Consider the following 20,164-nt stretch of genomic DNA (forward strand, 5'->3'; position numbering starts at 1 on the left):
GAGTCTTAAAAACAATAGGTCAGTAAAATTGGCAATTCCTAGCAAAATTCTAGAATGCATTTTAAAAGAAGTGGTTAGAAAGAAGGTCACAGATTCAGCAAGAATTGACCAGGACAGACTAACATTACTCATGCAAGTTTAAATTGGTTGATTGTGGAATGCTAGAGATATAAATTATTAAGCATTTATCTGATAAAATATCGCAAGATATTCTTATGGAAAAATTGAAAATAATGACTAGACAGACTCATAGCATAATCATTAATGGTTTGGTGTCAACTTGAAAGGTCTCTGATACAAGACCCAAGTAATCTATGCTAGCTAGGCATGTCTTTTTTAAAACATTTTTTATTAATGATCTAGCTAAATGAGTCATCATTTATAACTTTTTTTAAAGTTTGTTTTTTGCAAGGGGGGGAGGAGAAAAGCTTGGTGGCTTGGTTTTCCTTGTTTTTTGTTTCTTTTCAAATATGTAAATGAAATGCATTTCTTTCTAAAATAAATGTATCTGTTGTATATAATAACTGGTTTAAAATACAGACATGGATACCATATACTTTGTTTGGTTTGAGTGTTAAAAAATATGCCATCTGCAAAAATAGATGCAGTACAATGATGTCATCATAGTAGATACAATTTAAATGTCATTCAACACTGACACTTGGATGACAAGCTTTCATACAATTCATAAGCCAAAGATAAGTAAAAACTCTTAACAAAAACTAAATGGATAACTTGAGGACATTTCATGGAATAATGTAAAACTTGCTTAAAGATTTTTACAGCATGTAATAAAGAAAATACTCAATCATCTAAACTGTTTTACATGAGATTATTTATATAAATGTTGACCAAAACAGTAGTTAAGAAATAAAAATGAAATGACAGAAAAAAATTACTTTGAATATCAGTATTTTAAATATTAAAAATGTGACCCAAAGTGTTTATCCTCAGTCTCAACCTCTTCCAATTATATTACATATAATTTACACAGAACACTGGAGGGAAATATAAAGACATTAACCAAATTCACTGCAAACAAATCTATACATATTCATTACCTCCATGAAGAGACATGCAAGGATAAGATGCTCTCATTAAGTCCTTCAAAAGACCATCAGCATGCTCCTGTTTATCTACAAATATGATAACAGATCCCGATTCCTGGTAATGGCCTAGTAACTCAAGTAACTTCAGAAACTTATTTTCTTCTTCAATTACAATCTGAAAATACCAAGAAATTAATATAAATTCTATTACTTTTTGGGGGGCAAAATCATCATTGACATTTATTTGTGTCAAAAACATACTTTAAGTCCCTATTAAGGCAAAAGAAAAAAAGGTTATTGAATTTTTTAGATTACACCAATAAAACGTGGGTAATATCTAGAATAATCACTGTCTGCTCCTTTTCCTTATGCCATCATAACATGGGCAGATGTTGGTTACAGATCAAGATATATATAACCTTTTAGCTATGTTAATTTTGATTTTCCACCCATAAGTTCATTGGTGTGGGAGGCAAAAGAGAGAAGTAAAAAAATGAAGTGTCAGAGAGAGTCACTTCTATGCAATTACTCATAACATCTGTCTCTTAGAATCTTTGTTTTCAATTTATACCCATACAAAGATCACATCTTCTGTGAAGACTTTCCTGATCTTCCCTTAGACCTTGGGTGTTAATATTCTTTCTTTCCTCAAATCATGTTATGATTATAGATCTTCTCTTAATAAAGAGATTTAAAGCTGGAAGGATCAAGGTTGTCTAGTCCAATTCCTCATCTTTAAGAGATGAGGCAACTGATGCTCACAAAAGTTAAGTGATTTTATTAATTTGTATTCTCCCAATAAAAGTTAAACTCCTTGAAAGCATGAACTATTTTTGTTTTTACATCCATAGTAGCTAGAAAAATGCTTTTTTTCATAGAAGGTCTTAAACACATTTTTGTTGAATTCTATTTCACTGAGTTGAAAGAAATAATTTTAGCTTTTAGATGTTCACGGTTAAAAGGGTTCACAATACAAAAATATAATCATTCCCTTTCAATTTTTATGTATTCTGTTAAAAATCTTAGATTCAACACTGGTGTAATGGTTTCAAGGCAGAAGAGCAGTAAGGGCTAGGCAATGGGGTATAAGTGATTTGCTCAGGGTCATATAGCCAGGAAGTGTCTGAGGACAGATTTGAACTCAGGACCTCCCATCTCTAGGCCTGGGTCTCAATCCACTGAGCCACCTAGCTGCCTCCAGTCATTCCTTTTTTTTTAATAGGCAATGGGGGGTAAATGACTTGCCCAGGATCACAGAGCTAGGAAAGTGTCTTAAGGCCAGATTTGAGACTAGGACCTCCTGTCTCTAGGCCTGGCTCTCAATTCACTGAGTCACTCACCTGCCCCCAATCATACCTTTTTTAAACACATACTCCATATTACTTTTTCCCTACCTCTTTCTTATGCATTCATCTTCTTCTGCTCTGTATTAACTGTGTGATAATATATTATCTACCCAATTAGTCTATGAGCTCTGTGGGAAGAAACTGCCTTAAATTACCTTTAAACCAGCTACTAATAACTAAGCATAAAGTCCTGAACACAGATGTCTGATCAAGATTGAATTAACCAATTCCTGTGTAACTTTTGAAAGTAATTATCTACCTTGCCATATGTAAAAAATAGACTCGAATACAGGACTACAATCTCCATAAGCCTTTGCTCCACTTCCCCAAAATGCTTTGTAATCTCACGGGAATTCTGAGGTGGGCCGAGATCGAGGAAGGATTTAAGCTGGTGGCAAAGGTTTTTGGGTCTCTTTTGGACTTCCGTTTTGGAGCAGAGGAGTCTCTTCCATGATGTGAGGTTATTTTGTCTAGGCCTCTGGCCTAGGCACATTTTCCTTATCCTGTATTTTCTTTAATCCTTAATCCTTAATAAACCTCTAAAAAATATAATACTCCTTGCAGAGAGAAACTAATTTCTACCTGCCTCAGTTTCCCCATATTCCTAAAATTTTTAACTGTTACAGTTTTTGGTGACCACTAGATTGGATGAGAACTTCTCAAATTTTTTAGCCTAGATAATGATTTTTTTAAAGCCACATTTCTCCAAGATGCGCTTTAGAAAACCATCTTGATCAGCTCCTGCCTGCGGCCCTCTCCTTCTCCTGCTTCTGCTCCTGGCCTCTCACCTGGTGCCCGAGCTCCCGGCCCTGCTTGTCTGCACTCCGGCTCCCAGCCCTACCCACCCCGGCGGTCTGTCTCTCACCCATCTGGCCTTGGACCCAGACGGCTCATCACCCCAGCCCCAGACCCACGAGCGTGACCCCAGCCGGCTCGTCACCCAGATCCTTGGAGCAGATCGCTCAGGACTCATTGCGACCAGCTGGTAACAGTATTGGCCACGTGGGCGGAGGGGAGAGACTAGAAAGGAGAACAGGTAATTTTCCCTTAAGCTAAGCCTCCATGTGGATAGGGGTATTGACCACAAGAGGTTCATAGCAGGAGAGAAGAAACAGGCTTTTCAAACAGACTTTTAAGCAATGGGCTATTTAAAAGGATACCTTTTGACTGTTCTGGTAATTTCATTGATTTCACCTGCGTACCAGAAGAAAGATTCAACCCAAAGATTCAACTTTAACTTTGAAGGGGCAAATAAATGGGTGGCTCAACCAACTGGGAGCCAGACCTGAGGACATGCCGTCTTGGGTTAAAATCTGGCCTCAGATACTCCCCAGCTGTGGGGCCCCGAGCAGATCGCTCGGACCCCATTGCTTAGCCTTTACCACTCTGCCTTCCGACAATAGGCATCTAAATGGATAATAAAAACCCACCCAAGGAACTTTGAAGAGACTAAAGGCTATTTATTCTAAGGCATTTCAGACTCCAATAGTTTATACAAATCTCTGTATTTCTATTTCATTTTGATATTTGCTTCCTTTAAGGTTTAACTTTGTGATTTTAAGTTCATATATTACCGGATTCAATATTATTCTGCTTGAACTGAAGGTTGATTGAATTTATTTTGAATGTACTTAGTTTTAAAAATTCTGTTGTTTTCCCCCTATAACTATTGAACAAATATTATTGTGAATAAGCCCATATATGAAAAAACAGCTTTTTTTTATTTTGCCGAGGATAAATGGACTTCAGAACTGGTTATAATTGTATTAACAACTTTGAAAAATTTAATGTGCTAAATACCTCAAATGATTTTAAGGGTTTTTTTAAATATGATTTTTGTAAATTTTTTTAACAGTCTCTGGTTATTTTTGCCTGCCCCTAGCACGAGGTAAGGCCCATTCTAGTAGCTGAAGTGAAATACATTTTATAACCCCCAACCTTCCCACATTTCTAAATATGTGAATGGAAGTTGGGGCAGTTAATCTCAGGGCATTTGTATCCCTATAAGCCTCCAAGAAAAAGGAGCATCCCTTTGTTTATACTCTTCAGCTCACTACTTTACTTGCACCAGAATGATATATAGATTTCTTGATTATGTTCTTAACCCAAGATGAGCTTTACCTTGTTTAAAAAATATATATATATGTTTATTACCAAGGTTGAAAGATTTACTACGTTTGTAAAAATTGTGACGAATATCCATCAATTCATAGGCTTTTAAATTCATACAACTTATGAGAAATATGATAGTCTTTGTTTGCTATTGTAATTAATTGGGCTATTGAGAATTTTGGGGATATTGATATCTACATATTTGTACTAAATAAATGAAAAAATGTTACCTGTCTCAATTCATTTGTTTTCACTTACAATGGAGCATGGCCAGATACAAAGAGGAAATGGATCTCATTTTTGGTGAGAAAGCCTTGCATTTTATATTTTCTTAGCTGACAAGAGTGTCAATGATTATAAGCTATATTTTTGAATTTTTAAAGCTCTTTTATTATATTTTTCTTGCATGTGCAATATACTATTTGTTTATTATTTTTTCTCTCCTTTTTATATTTGAAGCACATGTCACCAGCATTAAGATTTTCTTTAACTTTTTGACTTTTCAGTACTATAAGTTTAAAATACATTTATCAGAGAATGCCCCTAAAGCTTGTGACTATAAAAATGATGCCACTAATTATTTTAAAAATTATGGGACTTTGCTTAATGATTCTGTCTGATTCCAGGACAAGATATACACAACAGAGCCATTGCACAGGGCCAAAGAAAAGCCAATCCAGGATGGATTGATGCACTTCTAGGCCAATACAAAGGTCTTGAACCTAGTGTGAAGACTCAAGGTTACTGTGTTTAACATGTTGTTAAGACATAGGCTTTCCTTGTGTCCACACTCACTCTGAAGATACAGATGAGTATCCCCAAAACCTTGGCTCATATAATCTGGTCCCCTTTTCTGCCTTTCATAGTGTGGTACCTTTCTATAGTCCTAGCTACTGACTGGGTAAATGCATCATTGCTTAGATAATTTTGATTGGGCCCTGATTCAAGGACCTGTTACAGATTTATTTTCCTTTTACTTAGAATTTTTTTCACATAAGACTTTGATAGTCTATATTTTCATCCAGAAATTTTTTCCTTTTCTTTTGGATTTTTCTGATATCTTTTTAATATCTCTTGCCAATTGATTCATATACCTCAGCCAGGCATCCCTAAGTGATCCCAGTTTCTTAATCACCCTCTTAATGGGGGGAATGTAAAAAAATATTATTATTTTAAATTTCAAAGTTTAAATTCCTTTTGAGAAGAATTTTAGGTAAAGAAGATGCTACCTCTCTGAATCCAGAACTGAACTGTTGGAGAAGCCACCATGAAGAAGCCTCCAGACCACAAGTTGCACAAAATTGAACTTTGGGTGTGGTTGATTGAACATTTTGGGGACTGCCCCCTAACAGGCTTTCTGTCAATGCGTCCAGTAATTATTGGTTTTGTTCTTTTTTTTCTTATCCTCAAATTATTGTAATCTTTAAATTGATTGTTTTCATGATCCTTTGGGGAAGGACTTCTTCCCAGAGGATCAAACAGGGGGATGTAAAAAATAGACTCGAATACAGGACTACAATCCCCACAAGCCTTTGCTCCACTTCCCCAAAATGCTTTGTAATCTCACGGGAATTCTGAGGTGGGCCGAGATCGAGGAAGGATTTAAGCTGGTGGCAAAGGTTTTTGGGTCTCTTTTGGACTTCCGTTTTGGAGCAGAGGCGTCTCTTCCATGATGTGAGGTTATTTTGTCTAGGCCTCTGGCCTAGGCACGTTTTCCTTATCCTGTATTTTCTTTAATCCTTAATCCTTAATAAACCTCTAAAAAATATAATACTCCTTGCAGAGAGAAACTAATTTCTACCTGCCTCAGTCTCCCCATATTTCTAAATTTTAACTATTACACATAGCATTGCTAAAAGAATCACATGAGAATGGTCATAAAGTCCTTGGAAAATAATAAATATCTAGATAAATGTAACATATTTTGTTAACAGAACAGAGCCTGGATGTGGAATGCAACATATAACAGAAGATGCAGATAATAATTTGATTTAGAGGTTTGACAAAATGATAGTAAATATCAGAATTAAGACTCAATTCAAGCACTCTAACTCTGAGTAAGTTGTATCATGGTGGAAAGCATTGGAATGGAAGTGGGGCATGGTGATAAACAATGCTGGCTCCCTCCCCCATGTCCATCCCTCAGCTAAGCAGTTATCAGATATGAAGGTCAGCCACTGATTAAAGCAGTGTCCTAAAGGAATAAATTCCATTGCTTATCTCTAAGGCCAGATACAATAATTAAAGTTCAGCTATGAACTTTTATATTTCTTTATATATACTTATATATTTTCTTTATATATACTTCTATATATATATATAAAATATATATATACTTATATATATTTCTTTATATATACTTACCACCTGCTGTTCAACATCAGAGCAAACCACGCTTCTGCCTCCAACCTGAACTTCAATTGGTTTACTCAGGATCCGACGGGCCAAAGCCTCCATTGCTCTAGGGAAAGTGGCAGAAAACATAACAGTTTGCCGATCAGGTCGGACATTATCCACGATGCGCATTACCTGTTGGAAATATATCAAACAAATAATCATGACCAGTGTCTCCCCAAAATTTCTTTGGAGAAAATAGCACATTTAAGCAATATCATAATGTTAGCCGCTTATTCCTAGCACACAGTAATAATAGGCAATATTCACACAGTTAAAAAAGTTAACAAAATGCTCTAATACATTTTTCATTTGATTCTCTTAATAGCTCTGCGATGTCCTAGAGGTTATTTGGTGAAGAAACAAGGGCATGGACAAGTTAAATGACTTGCTGAGGTCATACAGTAAATAATCAACTGCTACCAGACATGCACAGGAGACCTGACACTGGTAGTTCCTCTCAGATCACTGGATCTGCTAGTCTAGTCCTCATTTTCATCACTGGGTGAAGCCATGCCTATGAAAGAATCAGGCATGCCCAAATGCCAACCAGCCATCATGTAGAAGGCAGGCAAACCTAGCTGAATCAGCATGGCACTCTAAGGAAGAGACAGGAGGTAGCGTGTGCCAGGCCAGTCAGACCCTCACCACCATTTAACCACTAACTCATTCCCAATATTCCAGGATCAAGAACACCAGAGTACTGGGAATAGCAATGCTTCTTGAAACCCAGTGCCTTTAGCCCTCATCCTGAGAAGCAGTCCTGATGTAGCCTGATAACTAAATGCTCCTATATCAGTTATAGCCAGAGATACTAAATACCCAGAAAGTATCAGTGGAAATGAACTAGAGAAGTATTAACATCTACTTTGTTACTGTACCCTAAGGACCATGGGAATTTTCCATCTGACTTACACCTGAAATCTTCCTTGTACACCTTTTCCTTTTTCATTAGAATCCTTAAGAACAGGACCTTACTTTTCTATTTGTATCCTCAACACATAAAACAGTGCTTTGAACAATAACGCTTAATAAGTGTTTTATTAATTCACTCAAGTAACAAAGCTTGAATCTGTATTTTAAATATTATGCCTTTAAGATAATATACAATGAATACAATAATACTAAAATACTGCTAAACTCAGATTAGTTACAACAATCAATTTTGGTCCTAGAGAATATCTGATGTTCTTCCCTGATCTCAGCAAAGAGGAAGGAGACTACAAGAATAAAATATTGCATATACAGGTATCCTTTCCAAATCATAGGGATTAAGGGCTTGGTACCCTTTAATGATCTGGAAGATCCACATAAAATTTTTTGGCCTTCCCCTTTGTACCAGAGAAGTCTGAATTTCCCCTTTTTATTTTTGGGGTGTTTATAGCACTTCATGTTTTTATGAGTTACTAAACTTTTCAAAATAACTCTATATGTCTAGATTTTATATGTTGTCTGGGGCTTTCATGCTCTTTTCACAAACTTAAAAAAAAGCAAGCATATTTATGTTGATGTCATTAAATACTATATCTATATTTTATATATTTCTAAGTTTCTAAACAGTCTTCACGTCATCTGCAGCTTCCACAATACTCCCCCAAATTCCCATTTAATTTCTTGTGCCAACCTGTTCAAAGCTGCAATGGGGAAAGTCTATACTATCTCTCCACCACAACATCTCTGCATAAGTCCCTTTCTTTCCATCCATATAATCACCCTAGTTCAAACCCTCATCTTTCTTCTTGAAGCAATTGGTAGTACTATAGCTACAGTATCTGGCCTGGAGTCATTCATACCCAAGTCAAATCTGCCTTTAGACATTTTATTAGATGAATGACCCTGAGTGGCTCATTTAGTTTTGGTGTGTCTGTTTCCTCACCTATAAAATGGGAATAGCACTTCCCCCCAGGTTATGAGAATAAAATGAGATAATTAATTTGTAAAGCACTTTGCAAACCTATATAAACTAGCTATTATTACAGACTATTAAAATAGCCAATTGCTTTTTCTTATTCCAAATCATCTTTTAAAGAGGCTCCAAGTTGATTTTCATGAAGAACAGATACCGTCATGTGAACTTTCTATCTCTAGTATCAAACCTCTCATTTGGTACTTAAAGCTCTTCGGAACCTAGTCCCATTTTTTATCCTTCCTGTGTTTTTACATATTACTCTCTTCCATGCACTATGCAACCTAACAATAATTGCCTACTTGCTGTTCTGAATTCATTATGACACTAAATTTCCTGTCACTATTCCTTTGGACTCTATGTCTCTCATCCTTGACATGTAGTTCCCACCCTAATTCTGCTCCTTGGAAACTCCAGTTTCCTTTAAGAACCAGTGCAAGCACCATCTTCAGGGTATAAATGTACCAAATGATATGTCTTTAAGTTCCCCTTACGTATTATTCTAATGAAAGGTCTATATAAATCTCTCTCTCACATGTATTTATACCTACATATTTCTATATGTGTGTATGGTTTTTGCAAGCTGTTATATATATTATCCAAAAAGTAAATGCCTATTCTAGTTCAATGCATCCCCAAACACAATGCCGCTTTTCCCCAATTCTTATCCTCTACTACACAAAGGCTAGCTATACAGTATCAAGACTGGCATTCATGTGACTCCAAGAATTAATCTCATACTTGTTACCCATTTCAATCATTGATAGTTCAAAATCCTATGAAATTCCAGTTTAAATAGTGGTCTAAAGTTTGTGTTTCTTCTTTTGAAAACTATATTTTTTGAATATTTACATATAAAGGAATTTCATATATTAACATATTAATGTTTATATATTTATATTATATGTTGTATGATAATATATTTGATACATATATATAAATTTTATTGTTGCATTTTACATAAATTTAATGTAATATTATTGATCAATAAGACATGAGAAATTCAGTTAAACTTGCAAAAATGTATATGAATTGATAGAAAGTGAAATAAGCAGAGCAAAATGGACCATCTACACAATGACTCCTATAATCTAAATGGAAAGCTTGTTAAAGGAAAACCAAACTGAATAAATGATGGTCCCTGGAAATTAGATAAAGAAAATTTAATTCCCTCTCCATAGAAGAGAGATACAGAACTACTAGTATAGAATAGTCCACATATTATAAATGCAATCACTGGAACGTATGTTTTTGCTTCATTGTTTTTTCTTTGTGACTCAGGAGTGCTCAATCTAAGGAGAGGATTCATGTGTTCACATGAGTATAATGTACAAACTAAAAAATAAATAAATTCAATTTTTACCTGTGGTTCAAAACCCATGTCAAACATTCTATCTGCTTCATCAAGCACTACATATGTTACTCTTCGAAGATTTGTCACCCTACCTACAATAAGAAGAAAAATAAAAACAACAGGAACCAAAAATCAATTGCAAGTCATCTTTTAACTACCAAGGACTTTAAAAAACAGTAAGGGAACTAATCTAACTAACTTAAACAGAGGGGGATAGGTTAAATATTTTTAAAACAGTAAATTAGTTTTCAATCTTAGTTGTCTTAATCTAATGGTAAATATATTCTGGCAATGGGTATATGAGGCCCTTATTTTTTCAAACTCTTCTCTTGCATACCATCATAGGGCCTGAAGAACCTGTAAAACTCAGAAAACAGCCCTCTCCAAAACACATCATAAAACTATGACTGAGATGAAGCATCGAGCCACATCAGCCATTATCTGACAGCATCACCTAGGAAAAAACATATTAGAGATTACAGCGTATGTGTGGAAGGCAAAGTTCCAGTGCTAACTGATCCAGTCTCAGAAAATCTCCCTTCAAAATAGTCTATAACCTATGACCATATATTTAGAAATAACTTCTAGGGATTATTAATATCAATGTAGAGGAAACATTTTAAACCATTTTTTGCATGAGGATTCAATTTAAATTTTGCCACTGGTTCAAATAAGTACAATATTAACAATGAAAAATGAACAAACAAAACAGCACAGAATAATAAGCACTTCTAGGAATGTTAACTTTAAATCAGCTGGCATTTAAAGGCAAATGCAAGGTCTATTAAAGAAAAAAACAGATTTCAAAAGAAAACAGTCAAATTCAAGGTGTTTGAAGCAATGCACCACTACTCAAACTTTTTAATATATTGTTCTTTGCAGGCATGATTTTCTAGTATCTTTTGATTATCAGTTTCCTGAATTCAAATAAAACTCAGATATTAAGAAACTGATAAAACTCTTAAAGAAAAAAAGCATTACTACTAGCAGTCCTTAAATTGTTTTGTTTAAATACTACAATGCAAACTCTTGAAAATATTTTCTTCATAGTATTAAAACAAAGAAGCGACTTCTAAAAGTTACCCATCTTACAATTTAATATTCACAGCCCAAGTAGTTGGGCAAAATTTGGGAACAGCATTAAGTTACCTACCTTTGATGGTTAAAGTCTTGGAAGCCCAGTTCTATAAATCTTGACGGGCCTTTTTCCACAGAAGTTAAATAATGTCAACAGTTTAGTAATAGTTTTGATTTGGAGTACTTTAATAAAGCATTAAGATTTGTCTAAAAACATGCAATATTTACAAAAGACAAAATTTCTTGAAGCTGCAATATCTTGATTTAATTAACATCTTAATGCCAGCTCCTGAATAAGGAAAAACTTTTCAATTTTACCAAAAAGAGCAAGGCAATATTTTTCATTTAAAAAAATAATAAATTTAGAACAAAACTAAGCTGACAATTTTTAATGTTAAGAATTATTGGATGAGAAATGTTAAAAAATAAACCAAGCCCAAGTGTTTACTATAGAAATCTTAAATTAAATAGTATTGTATGAATTCAAATTAAAACTTTTCACAATCTCTTCACCGTAAGCAATGTCTTTGATTTCATTTTTTGAAGTCCATTCTGTAACAAAATGTCAAACATTCAATTCAAGATATTACAGCTTTAAGAGGTGATTTCCAGAAATCCAGTCATTTAAACTTTTCTTGAATATGTTTTGATTTAAGCAAAAATGTATAGAGTTCCATAATATGGAAAAAAATTGAAGGAAAAAAGTCTCTTACTCACCACTATTGGCTGCTAACATGTCAATCATTCGGCCAGGTGTGCAAACAATAATTTCAGCACCTCTTTTCAGTTCGGCAATCTAGTCAAAAAGACAATACAATTACAAATTAATTAACAGTCAACACTAGTCACTTTTGAGGGCAGCTGGGTGGCTCAGTGGATTGAGAGCCAGGCTTAGAGATGTAAGGTACTAGGTTCTACTCTGGCCTCAGACACTTACTAGCTGTGTCACCCTGGACAAGTCACTTAACCCCCATTGCCTAGCCCTTACCATTCTTCTGCCTTGGAACCAATACACACTACTGATTCTAAGAGAGAAGGTAAGGAGTTATAAAAAAAAAAAACACTGGTCATTTCCTAAGCACAGTTCCCACAAACTTAAAAATGTCACTTGGTCATTCTGTAAAATAAACTATTGAAGGCAATAACTCAAAGCTGATGGGCAGCTTCATATACAAATGTCCTAATAGCTATAAGGAAAATTAGGAATTATTTTAGTATTATTTTCATTTCCCGCTGGTTTTCAAACAGAAGAAACTTAACACAAGGTCATACCAATTTAAAAGACTTCAAATGAATTTTTTAAAAGAGTGGTTCAAATATTAAAACAAGTATCAAATTAAGTGATATTTATATACCAAATGTACTACAGGATAAAGCATCAAAATGCTGCCATTTTGAAATATTTTTTAGTTAACATTTACTTAACTTATATATCTTTATTTATGACTTTTTTTCTGGAAGGCAGATTAGTATCCTAAAGAGAATATTGTCAGAAGTTCTAGTTCCAGCTCAGCCACTATTAATCACAGAACTTCAGAAAAGTCAGTTCACTGCTCTAAGCCAAGTTAAACTGCCTACTTCACAAGGCTTTTATTATAATCAACAAGAGAGCATGTTAACTAAAGTACTGGGAAACCGTGAAGCACAAAGACATTTATTTTCATTACTGACATTCTTATGAAACTTCAGTACCAATAAATGAAGCACTAAATAAAGTAGGGTTATCCCTGAGGTGGCATCATTTAACACCTTGACTGCAGAAAAAGGGGGTGGGGGGGAATCTTTTACTTTTTTTATACGTCTTTCTTTGCCCTTCTCCACACAAGAAGGAATTTTATTTCAGTTAGAATTACTCTAAATACAAACATTTCTAGTCTAGTGAAACAAATGTCCAAACTAGAATTTCTCTGGCATGCTCTAACTCAGGATGATTTGAGGTAACATTTATAGTAAATTTGAATAAAGAACAGGCTCGTATTTCAGGAGTCACTTCTCAGTTTCTTTCTTGACTAACCTCCTCAGGGACTGAAAAGGAGTTTCTGTTACATTAGGTGGGACATGGCTCCAAACATTTCAGATGGGTGGACAGACAATGACTTTAACTAGACAAGACTGGGTTTGATTATCACCTTTAATCAAACATTTCTCTAAGAAAGGCCCTAGCTTTTGTCCCATACACTTTCCTTTGTGTAGGAGGAATCTGAAAAGGCTAGAGGAAAATATTTAATATTTTCAGGCAAGCTTTAAAAAGAGTTTTTGAATATGCTTTCACAATACCTGTTCACTGATTCCTGTCCCTCCATAGACACATACAACTCTAAGTCCCAATGTCTTGGAAAACTTCTTACATTCTTTTGTAATTTGTAAAGCCAGCTCTCTAGTCGGAGTCATGATGACAGCTGAAAAGATAAATATGTTTCAAGTCTAACCATCAAAATGTTAGAGATGTCATTCTTTTAAAGAGTAAATGTGAAGTCTCAGAAATGAAGTTCAGATCATTTATGGTTTAAATTTTAATTTACTTTATGCAGCTTTAAAAGCTGAATTTCAAAAGATTTACAGTAACAGAGGCTTGCATAAAGGATGAAATAAAATTTAACTGGAGCTTTAGTAACAGACTACTTGAAAGATAAATGAGGGGGAAAATTCCTCAGTCCACCTATGTGAAGTCTTGTTCAAATTGAATGTAAATGTCTCAAGTGCAAACCATAGCAAAAGAAAATTAAGTCACTCACTGTGATGCCAGAATCCACAATGCTGTTTCAGGAGACAACCTTCAAGGGATTATAGACAAAGAAGAACTACAGATTCCCCTCTGTTTCCAAGAGAGGATGTATAAAATTTTCCAAAACCTTATTGATGTTTAAAAAATAAATCTCTGACAGTGAATCAAAAATTCTGTTCCTGAGGACCTGATGAAAAGATTCTGGCACTAAATGCTTCCACGGCTAAAATATAAGGGAAAACAAATTTCCCTTTTATGTTTTGCGTCGAGTTTCTAGATCCATGGATATTGGCTAAGAACATCTCAACATAAATAAACAGATAGATGCACAAGGAGTCTACCTGCCGAGTCAGAGTTTAATAACTGAGCTGTGCCAGGAGAGAGGCTGTTTTTGTACTTCTGAGGTGTCACTCCAGAGCTCGGAAGATTCTCACTCCACCTGCTGGTAAGGGGAAATCAGCCCCAAAGTGCCAAATTGATACAGGGAATGTACACAAAGACATTTTTATTGTCACACTTATGAACATTATAGATTATCAGGTCTTATCTGGTTAACACAACACAACCTAGAAAAATTTTTAAGAAAAGGAATCTACCTATGGGACCTTCTCCTTCTTCTAAAGCCCTCTGATCCATGATGTGTCTAAACATGGGCAAGAGAAAAGCAATCGTCTTTCCACTTCCTGTTTTGGCAATGCCAATCAAGTCTCGTCCAGACATGATAGCTGGTATGGCTTGGGCCTGGATTGGTGTAGGCTTTTCATAACCATGTCTTAAAAAGAAAAACAGGAGAATAAAATGTTAATAAAAATCTTCTTATATCCTATAAATCCCTTAATCACATTTCAAACATCAAACTAAAGGGTAGAAAAATCTATACTATTAAGAAATACACTACCAAATATCTGAAAATGTGGACTAATGATTTTGCTAATATAAACTCCATAATAACCCACTTACTTTTTGAGGGAATTTAATATCTTCATTGAAATTCCACACTGAACCCAAGTTTTGATTGGTTTAGGACAGCCTTTTCCCTTGACTGTAATGCCCTCCATTTCCAATCGAAATATATTCACTTCTGCAAAACATAATCTAGGTTAAAGACCGTAAAATGTTTTCTTATATAAACAAAACTTTCTTGACAATTTTTGATTAGGTACAGTGACATTCTGAATCAATTTCCCCTCATTATTTGACTTAACCCTGTGATTATTCCATAAAAGAGCTAGAGAAAGACACATGGATTAATAGAGAAAGGGAGTGGTAGTTACTACTAAATGCCTACTCAGGTTTGTTTTTTTTTTAATTCAATTTACAAAGAAAGTAGTTGAGAAATAATATTTATATAAATTTCTAAAAATGACAAAATCTCATCAAGGTCACAAAGGTACCACCAGTTTCCCCCCCCCTTAGTGTTCCTAAGTCAAAACAAGGAAAATGCAACAGAAAAATTTTGCTCTTGCTTCTTTCAAAATATTATATATTCTTTGAACAATATCAAGATATTCCCAACACTAAAGAAAATGGTAATTTAACTTATTTTACCATCTTGAGACATTTTTGCCAGCTCTGGAACTTCAACGTAAAAGTTTTTTCTGTATGGTTCATATTCAATTTTTCCATGATCAACTGGTTCTAGGAGCTTCCTTTGTTTGGTCTGATATCCTGTCAGGGCTGTCTGAAGATCAACTTCTTCCTCTTCTGATGAATACTGCAGATTAGGAAATTATAAAATGACTCATTTGAAAGGATGGCTCTTCCCCAAATTTTAACTCACTAGAAGGCAATAATACCAGTCTCTCTTCTTCCTATATATTTTCACTTGGATTTTATGGTAATCACAATACTTCAGACTTCTTAAAACTGTCTAAAAGGGATGGAGTCTGAATACAGATAGAAGTATGCCATGTTCCACTTTATTTCTTTCATGAGTTTTTTGTTTTATGGGCAATACGTGCATTCCTTCATAACGTGAATATCGAAATATGTACTGCATGATAGCACATATATCAGATTGTTTGTTATCTCAGGGAGGGGAGAAGAGAACAAGAAAGAAAGAGAATTTGGATTGCAAAAAGTCAGAAAACAAATGTTTTTGGTGGACAGAGTGCCAGGCCTGGAGTTAGGAAGACCTGGGTTCAAATCTGCCCTCAAACACTTTCTAGCTTGTGACCTTGGTCAAGGTGCTTAACTCCAATTGCTGCCCTTGCAGCAATTTTGTCTTAGTTAATACTAAGACAGAAGATAAAGAGTTTAAAAAATTGTCTTTAAGTATAATTGGGGGAAAAACGTAACAAAATATTACTGGAAGAGAAAGAGGAAAAAAAGACTCTCTAAAAGGGAAAAGTCTTGGCTAATATTTTCTGTGGAGTTCTAGAAAAGCGCTATTTTGCTGCAGTAAAGAAAATGGTCTTAAATTTATCTTAAAATATTAAACTGTAGGTTGTAAGATACAACTGTTACACTTAATGTTTCCCTCCTCTAAGAAGCAATAAAGTAGATGGCTTTTTTTGGACACTTTTTCTATTCCTGCTCTGCTGCAAAATCTAAAATAAGGTTTAGTATTATGAAATAAACTATAATACAAAACGTTCAAAACACCAGCTTTATTATTCTTCCTTCCATAAAACTTTGGAACCCATAATGGAAAAAATGATGTTGACTTCCACCTTCTCTTTTCTAAAATAGTTTACAGGGGGCAGTTGGGTAGCTCAATGTATTGAGAGTTAAGCCTAAAAATGGGAGGTCTTGGGTTCAAATCTGCCCTCAGACGCTTCCTAGCTGTGACTCTGGGCAAGTTACTTAACTCCCATACTCTAGACCTTATGACTCTTCTGCTTTATTGATTCCAAGGCACCAGCTAACGGTTTAAAATATAAAATAAAATTAAAAAGTCTACAAATTTAGCCAACAAATTTACTAATCTACCCCTGAAAAATAAGACAATAAAACAGAAGAACTATCTTTTCTAATTTTATATTAAGGAACTGACAAGGTTACTGTAAGAGCATCTCCTTGAATACTTTTAACAAAAGATCATGAACCCAATGTGACTTTGGTTAATGATGAACTACCTCCATTGCATCCTGGTCATTCTCCATGAGTTCTCCTTTCTTCTTTTCAGATTCTACAGTAGCCTTTTTAGTTGTCACAACAGTGACAACCTTTGTGACAGTTGGTCCTGATTTCTGTAACACAAGAAGACATAAAATCTCCCACAAATGATATTCGACACCAGCTAAGCTCAATAGAAATGACTTAGATTAGTTTGTGGGCAAGTTAATGAATGACAAATAAAATAATCTTTACTAGTTTATACAGTGTAATAAAATACAATAATCCACAAAGCAGTATTACCAAAAAAAGTTTAATGTGTTTTTACTAATAGTACAAATATATTTAACTTAAAAGTAAAAAACTTTTCAATACTATATTTGTACAATTTATTAGTCCTACAGCACACTTTTGATCTGAGAGAAAACTGAAATATGAATAAACTTTTCTAAGATTACTTAAGTGATTAGATTAATAGTGGAGTTCATAAAAGAACCAAGATCTTAGGTAAGATTTTTTTAATGTAATTTATATAACCTTAGAAACTTGATCAAACAACAATTAGAACCAAACATAGAAACTAAATCATCTTGTTTCCATGTTCTCTTCTGAAGTTTGGTTTTATATTTTTATATTTTATATCTTCCCAGATTATATTGCTGTTATTTTCCCAGTATAATCACTGAATATATAATTTTAAATTTGTTTCTTCACACTACAGCATTTTAGGTATCTTCCTATTTTTCTTTGTATTCTTTGTATTTATCATTTCTTATGGTAGAATATTACATATAATATTCATTTCACTCAAATGCCACAATGAGCTTAGTCATTATTCAATTTTTGGTTATGTGTATAATATCAAAGGTTCTTCCACTGTAATAAAACAGTGCATTTGTTTCTTCACAAACCTATCAGGATTAGATTTTATTTTTTAACTAACTTTGCCAATTTATTAGACATAAGGAAATATCTCACACTTTAATTTTTTCTTCTATAATTTTTTCTATTTGTTAAATACGAATTTTTTAGCTTGACTCTTATTAGACAATCCAATTAATTTACATGAAAGAGTATATGTTTTAAATGTTGTAGTATCAACACTATTTTTTGAAAAAATTATTCATTTTTTCAGAAAATACAATTGCATTCTTAGCATTCTGTCCTAAAATTAATACATACACATTCACATATGTATGCACACACACACTACATTTTTTAAATTATCCAATCTTCTCAGTAAAAATTTTATTCTCAGTCTAGTTATATTTCAATCTCTGTGAAACTATTTTTATCTTGCAGGGTGCCTTAATATTGTCGCTGGCCAAAACAAAGTGTAAAAATGCAACTGAATCCTTATATAGCTATCTTAAGTCTTTGACAAGAATGGTTATCTTTGCTAAGATGGGGCTGAAATCCAATAAATCTTCTCTTTTGTACTATACTAATCCACCTTAAATCGTTTCTTATTTTTATGTAAAAAATCTTATAGAATTCAGATTTCTGTGCTTTGAAATGATTCTTTTTCCTGGTTGCTTATAAAATCTATCCATGTCATTTTAGTCTTGAACCTGGAAAATAGTGTGTCTCAGTGAGTTAAATTTGATGTTTACCCTCTACCAATTTTGTCACACGGAATCTATCATTCTTTTCCACCATTTCTAGAGAACTATTCTATACATTTATAATCAATAATTATTAAATAAGTGCACTGTGCTAATCTAGAAATAATGGCTTGACTGCTTTCCAACATTAGTTTTCAGATGATTCATACATGCTAAATTTTCTGTCCTAGCTCTCTCCTCAAGAACAATTACTTCTGCTTATCTCTGGGCATTTCTCAAAGAACAAAGTTTCAGAGAAGTTGCCAACTTGCCCTGATTGGAGAAGTTTCCTCAACTAGTTCATTATACCTATGAAATGATAAGTCCAGTCTCTATATTCTACAACCTTCAAATACCATTTTCTAAGGTGGACTTTTATATTAAAGTTAGGCAGCCATTTGGAATCTTGAGGTATATGGCATGAAACACTGGTTAAAACCCATTTCCCGTCTAGTTTTAGTAGTTCTTAATAATGAGTGTTTATCCCTCCCTCCCCCTGGGTTAATCAAACACGACAGTAGCATATTCACATCTCTGAAATATAAATGATTGTATGTCTACTGTGTCTCCAGACACAAGGTGATACTCTGATATTTGTGAATGGAATCTTGACCTAGCCACATGGCTGGTGCCCAGGACAAACTCATTTTGGCTGGGAGGGTGGGTTGAAATATACACGGTCAAAAAGTATCACCTTCACCTTGTCATCCAACCCTCTCTCCCTCCCTCCCTCCCTCCCTCTCTCTCTCTCTCTCTCTCATTCCTAATGTTCTTGTTCACATAGTTTAAGTATACTTTTCTTCGGGCTTTGCTGTCTCCAGTTTTCTTAAATTCATATTTTTTTCACTGTTTTAAAACTCATGTTTATTTCTTTGAGCATTTGTACCCTTAAAAATATATTCTTTTGAGCACTTTATTTCCTCCATTTGGTATTTTTAATGGAGATATTGAGGAATTCGATTTCTTTTGAAGTTTTTCACTCTTCTAGCTTCTTGGTATTCCCTGAAGTTACATATTTTTTAAAACGACCAAACAAGAAATAATGAAAAAGACAATTTACCTTCTCACTTCCACCACCACCTTTAACACTCCTCATATTAAATTTCTTGACCTCCTCTTTTACTTCCTCCATGTATGCATCTAGTGGATCTAATTCTTCATCTTCAATTTCATTCCCTTCCTTTTCTCCTTCTGCAGGCTCTTCTTCATCATCTAAAATACAACAGAATATATAAATACAGATTTGAATTTTTTACTTTCATTTGATTCAGACCTAAGTGACAACAACAAAGGTGATGCAACTGAAAGAGATGAGGGAGTTGGTGGGAAGGGTGGAAGAATGACAGATTCAGTTTTATTTACCCATATTTCTGGTTTCTAATTTCTGGATTTAAAAGGTTTCCATGAAAAATTATTTAGACTGGGGGATCAAAAACCTTTCAAAAATTAGAAAGTTGGGAAAAAAATGGAGAGAGATTTAGAGTAGACCAGACATAGGTAAGCCCTCTAATGTACATTTTCCCAGTTGCAGTACTTTGGG

At 34.3% G+C, this 20,164-nt stretch overlaps 1 protein-coding gene across 2 annotated transcripts in view; it reads right to left on the minus strand.

Moving 5' to 3' along the window:
* The window catches only part of DDX46 (DEAD-box helicase 46), a 54,343-nt gene that overhangs the window by 14,128 nt on the left and 20,051 nt on the right, over positions 1-20,164 (minus strand). For both annotated transcript variants that reach the window (XM_056811105.1, XM_016427841.2), the window contains exons 6-15: positions 19,685-19,836; positions 17,041-17,154; positions 15,512-15,677; positions 14,924-15,044; positions 14,560-14,735; positions 13,516-13,637; positions 11,956-12,034; positions 10,171-10,253; positions 6,872-7,036; positions 1,062-1,224 (exon numbers count right to left, since the gene is read on the minus strand). In XM_056811105.1, the coding sequence (XP_056667083.1) occupies positions 1,062-1,224; positions 6,872-7,036; positions 10,171-10,253; positions 11,956-12,034; positions 13,516-13,637; positions 14,560-14,735; positions 14,924-15,044; positions 15,512-15,677; positions 17,041-17,154; positions 19,685-19,836 (1,341 nt within the window). The remainder of the gene's footprint in view (positions 1-1,061; positions 1,225-6,871; positions 7,037-10,170; positions 10,254-11,955; positions 12,035-13,515; positions 13,638-14,559; positions 14,736-14,923; positions 15,045-15,511; positions 15,678-17,040; positions 17,155-19,684; positions 19,837-20,164) is intronic.

Source organism: Monodelphis domestica, chromosome 1 (genome assembly GCF_027887165.1).
Source record: "Monodelphis domestica isolate mMonDom1 chromosome 1, mMonDom1.pri, whole genome shotgun sequence".
Classification (NCBI taxonomy): domain Eukaryota; kingdom Metazoa; phylum Chordata; class Mammalia; order Didelphimorphia; family Didelphidae; genus Monodelphis; species Monodelphis domestica.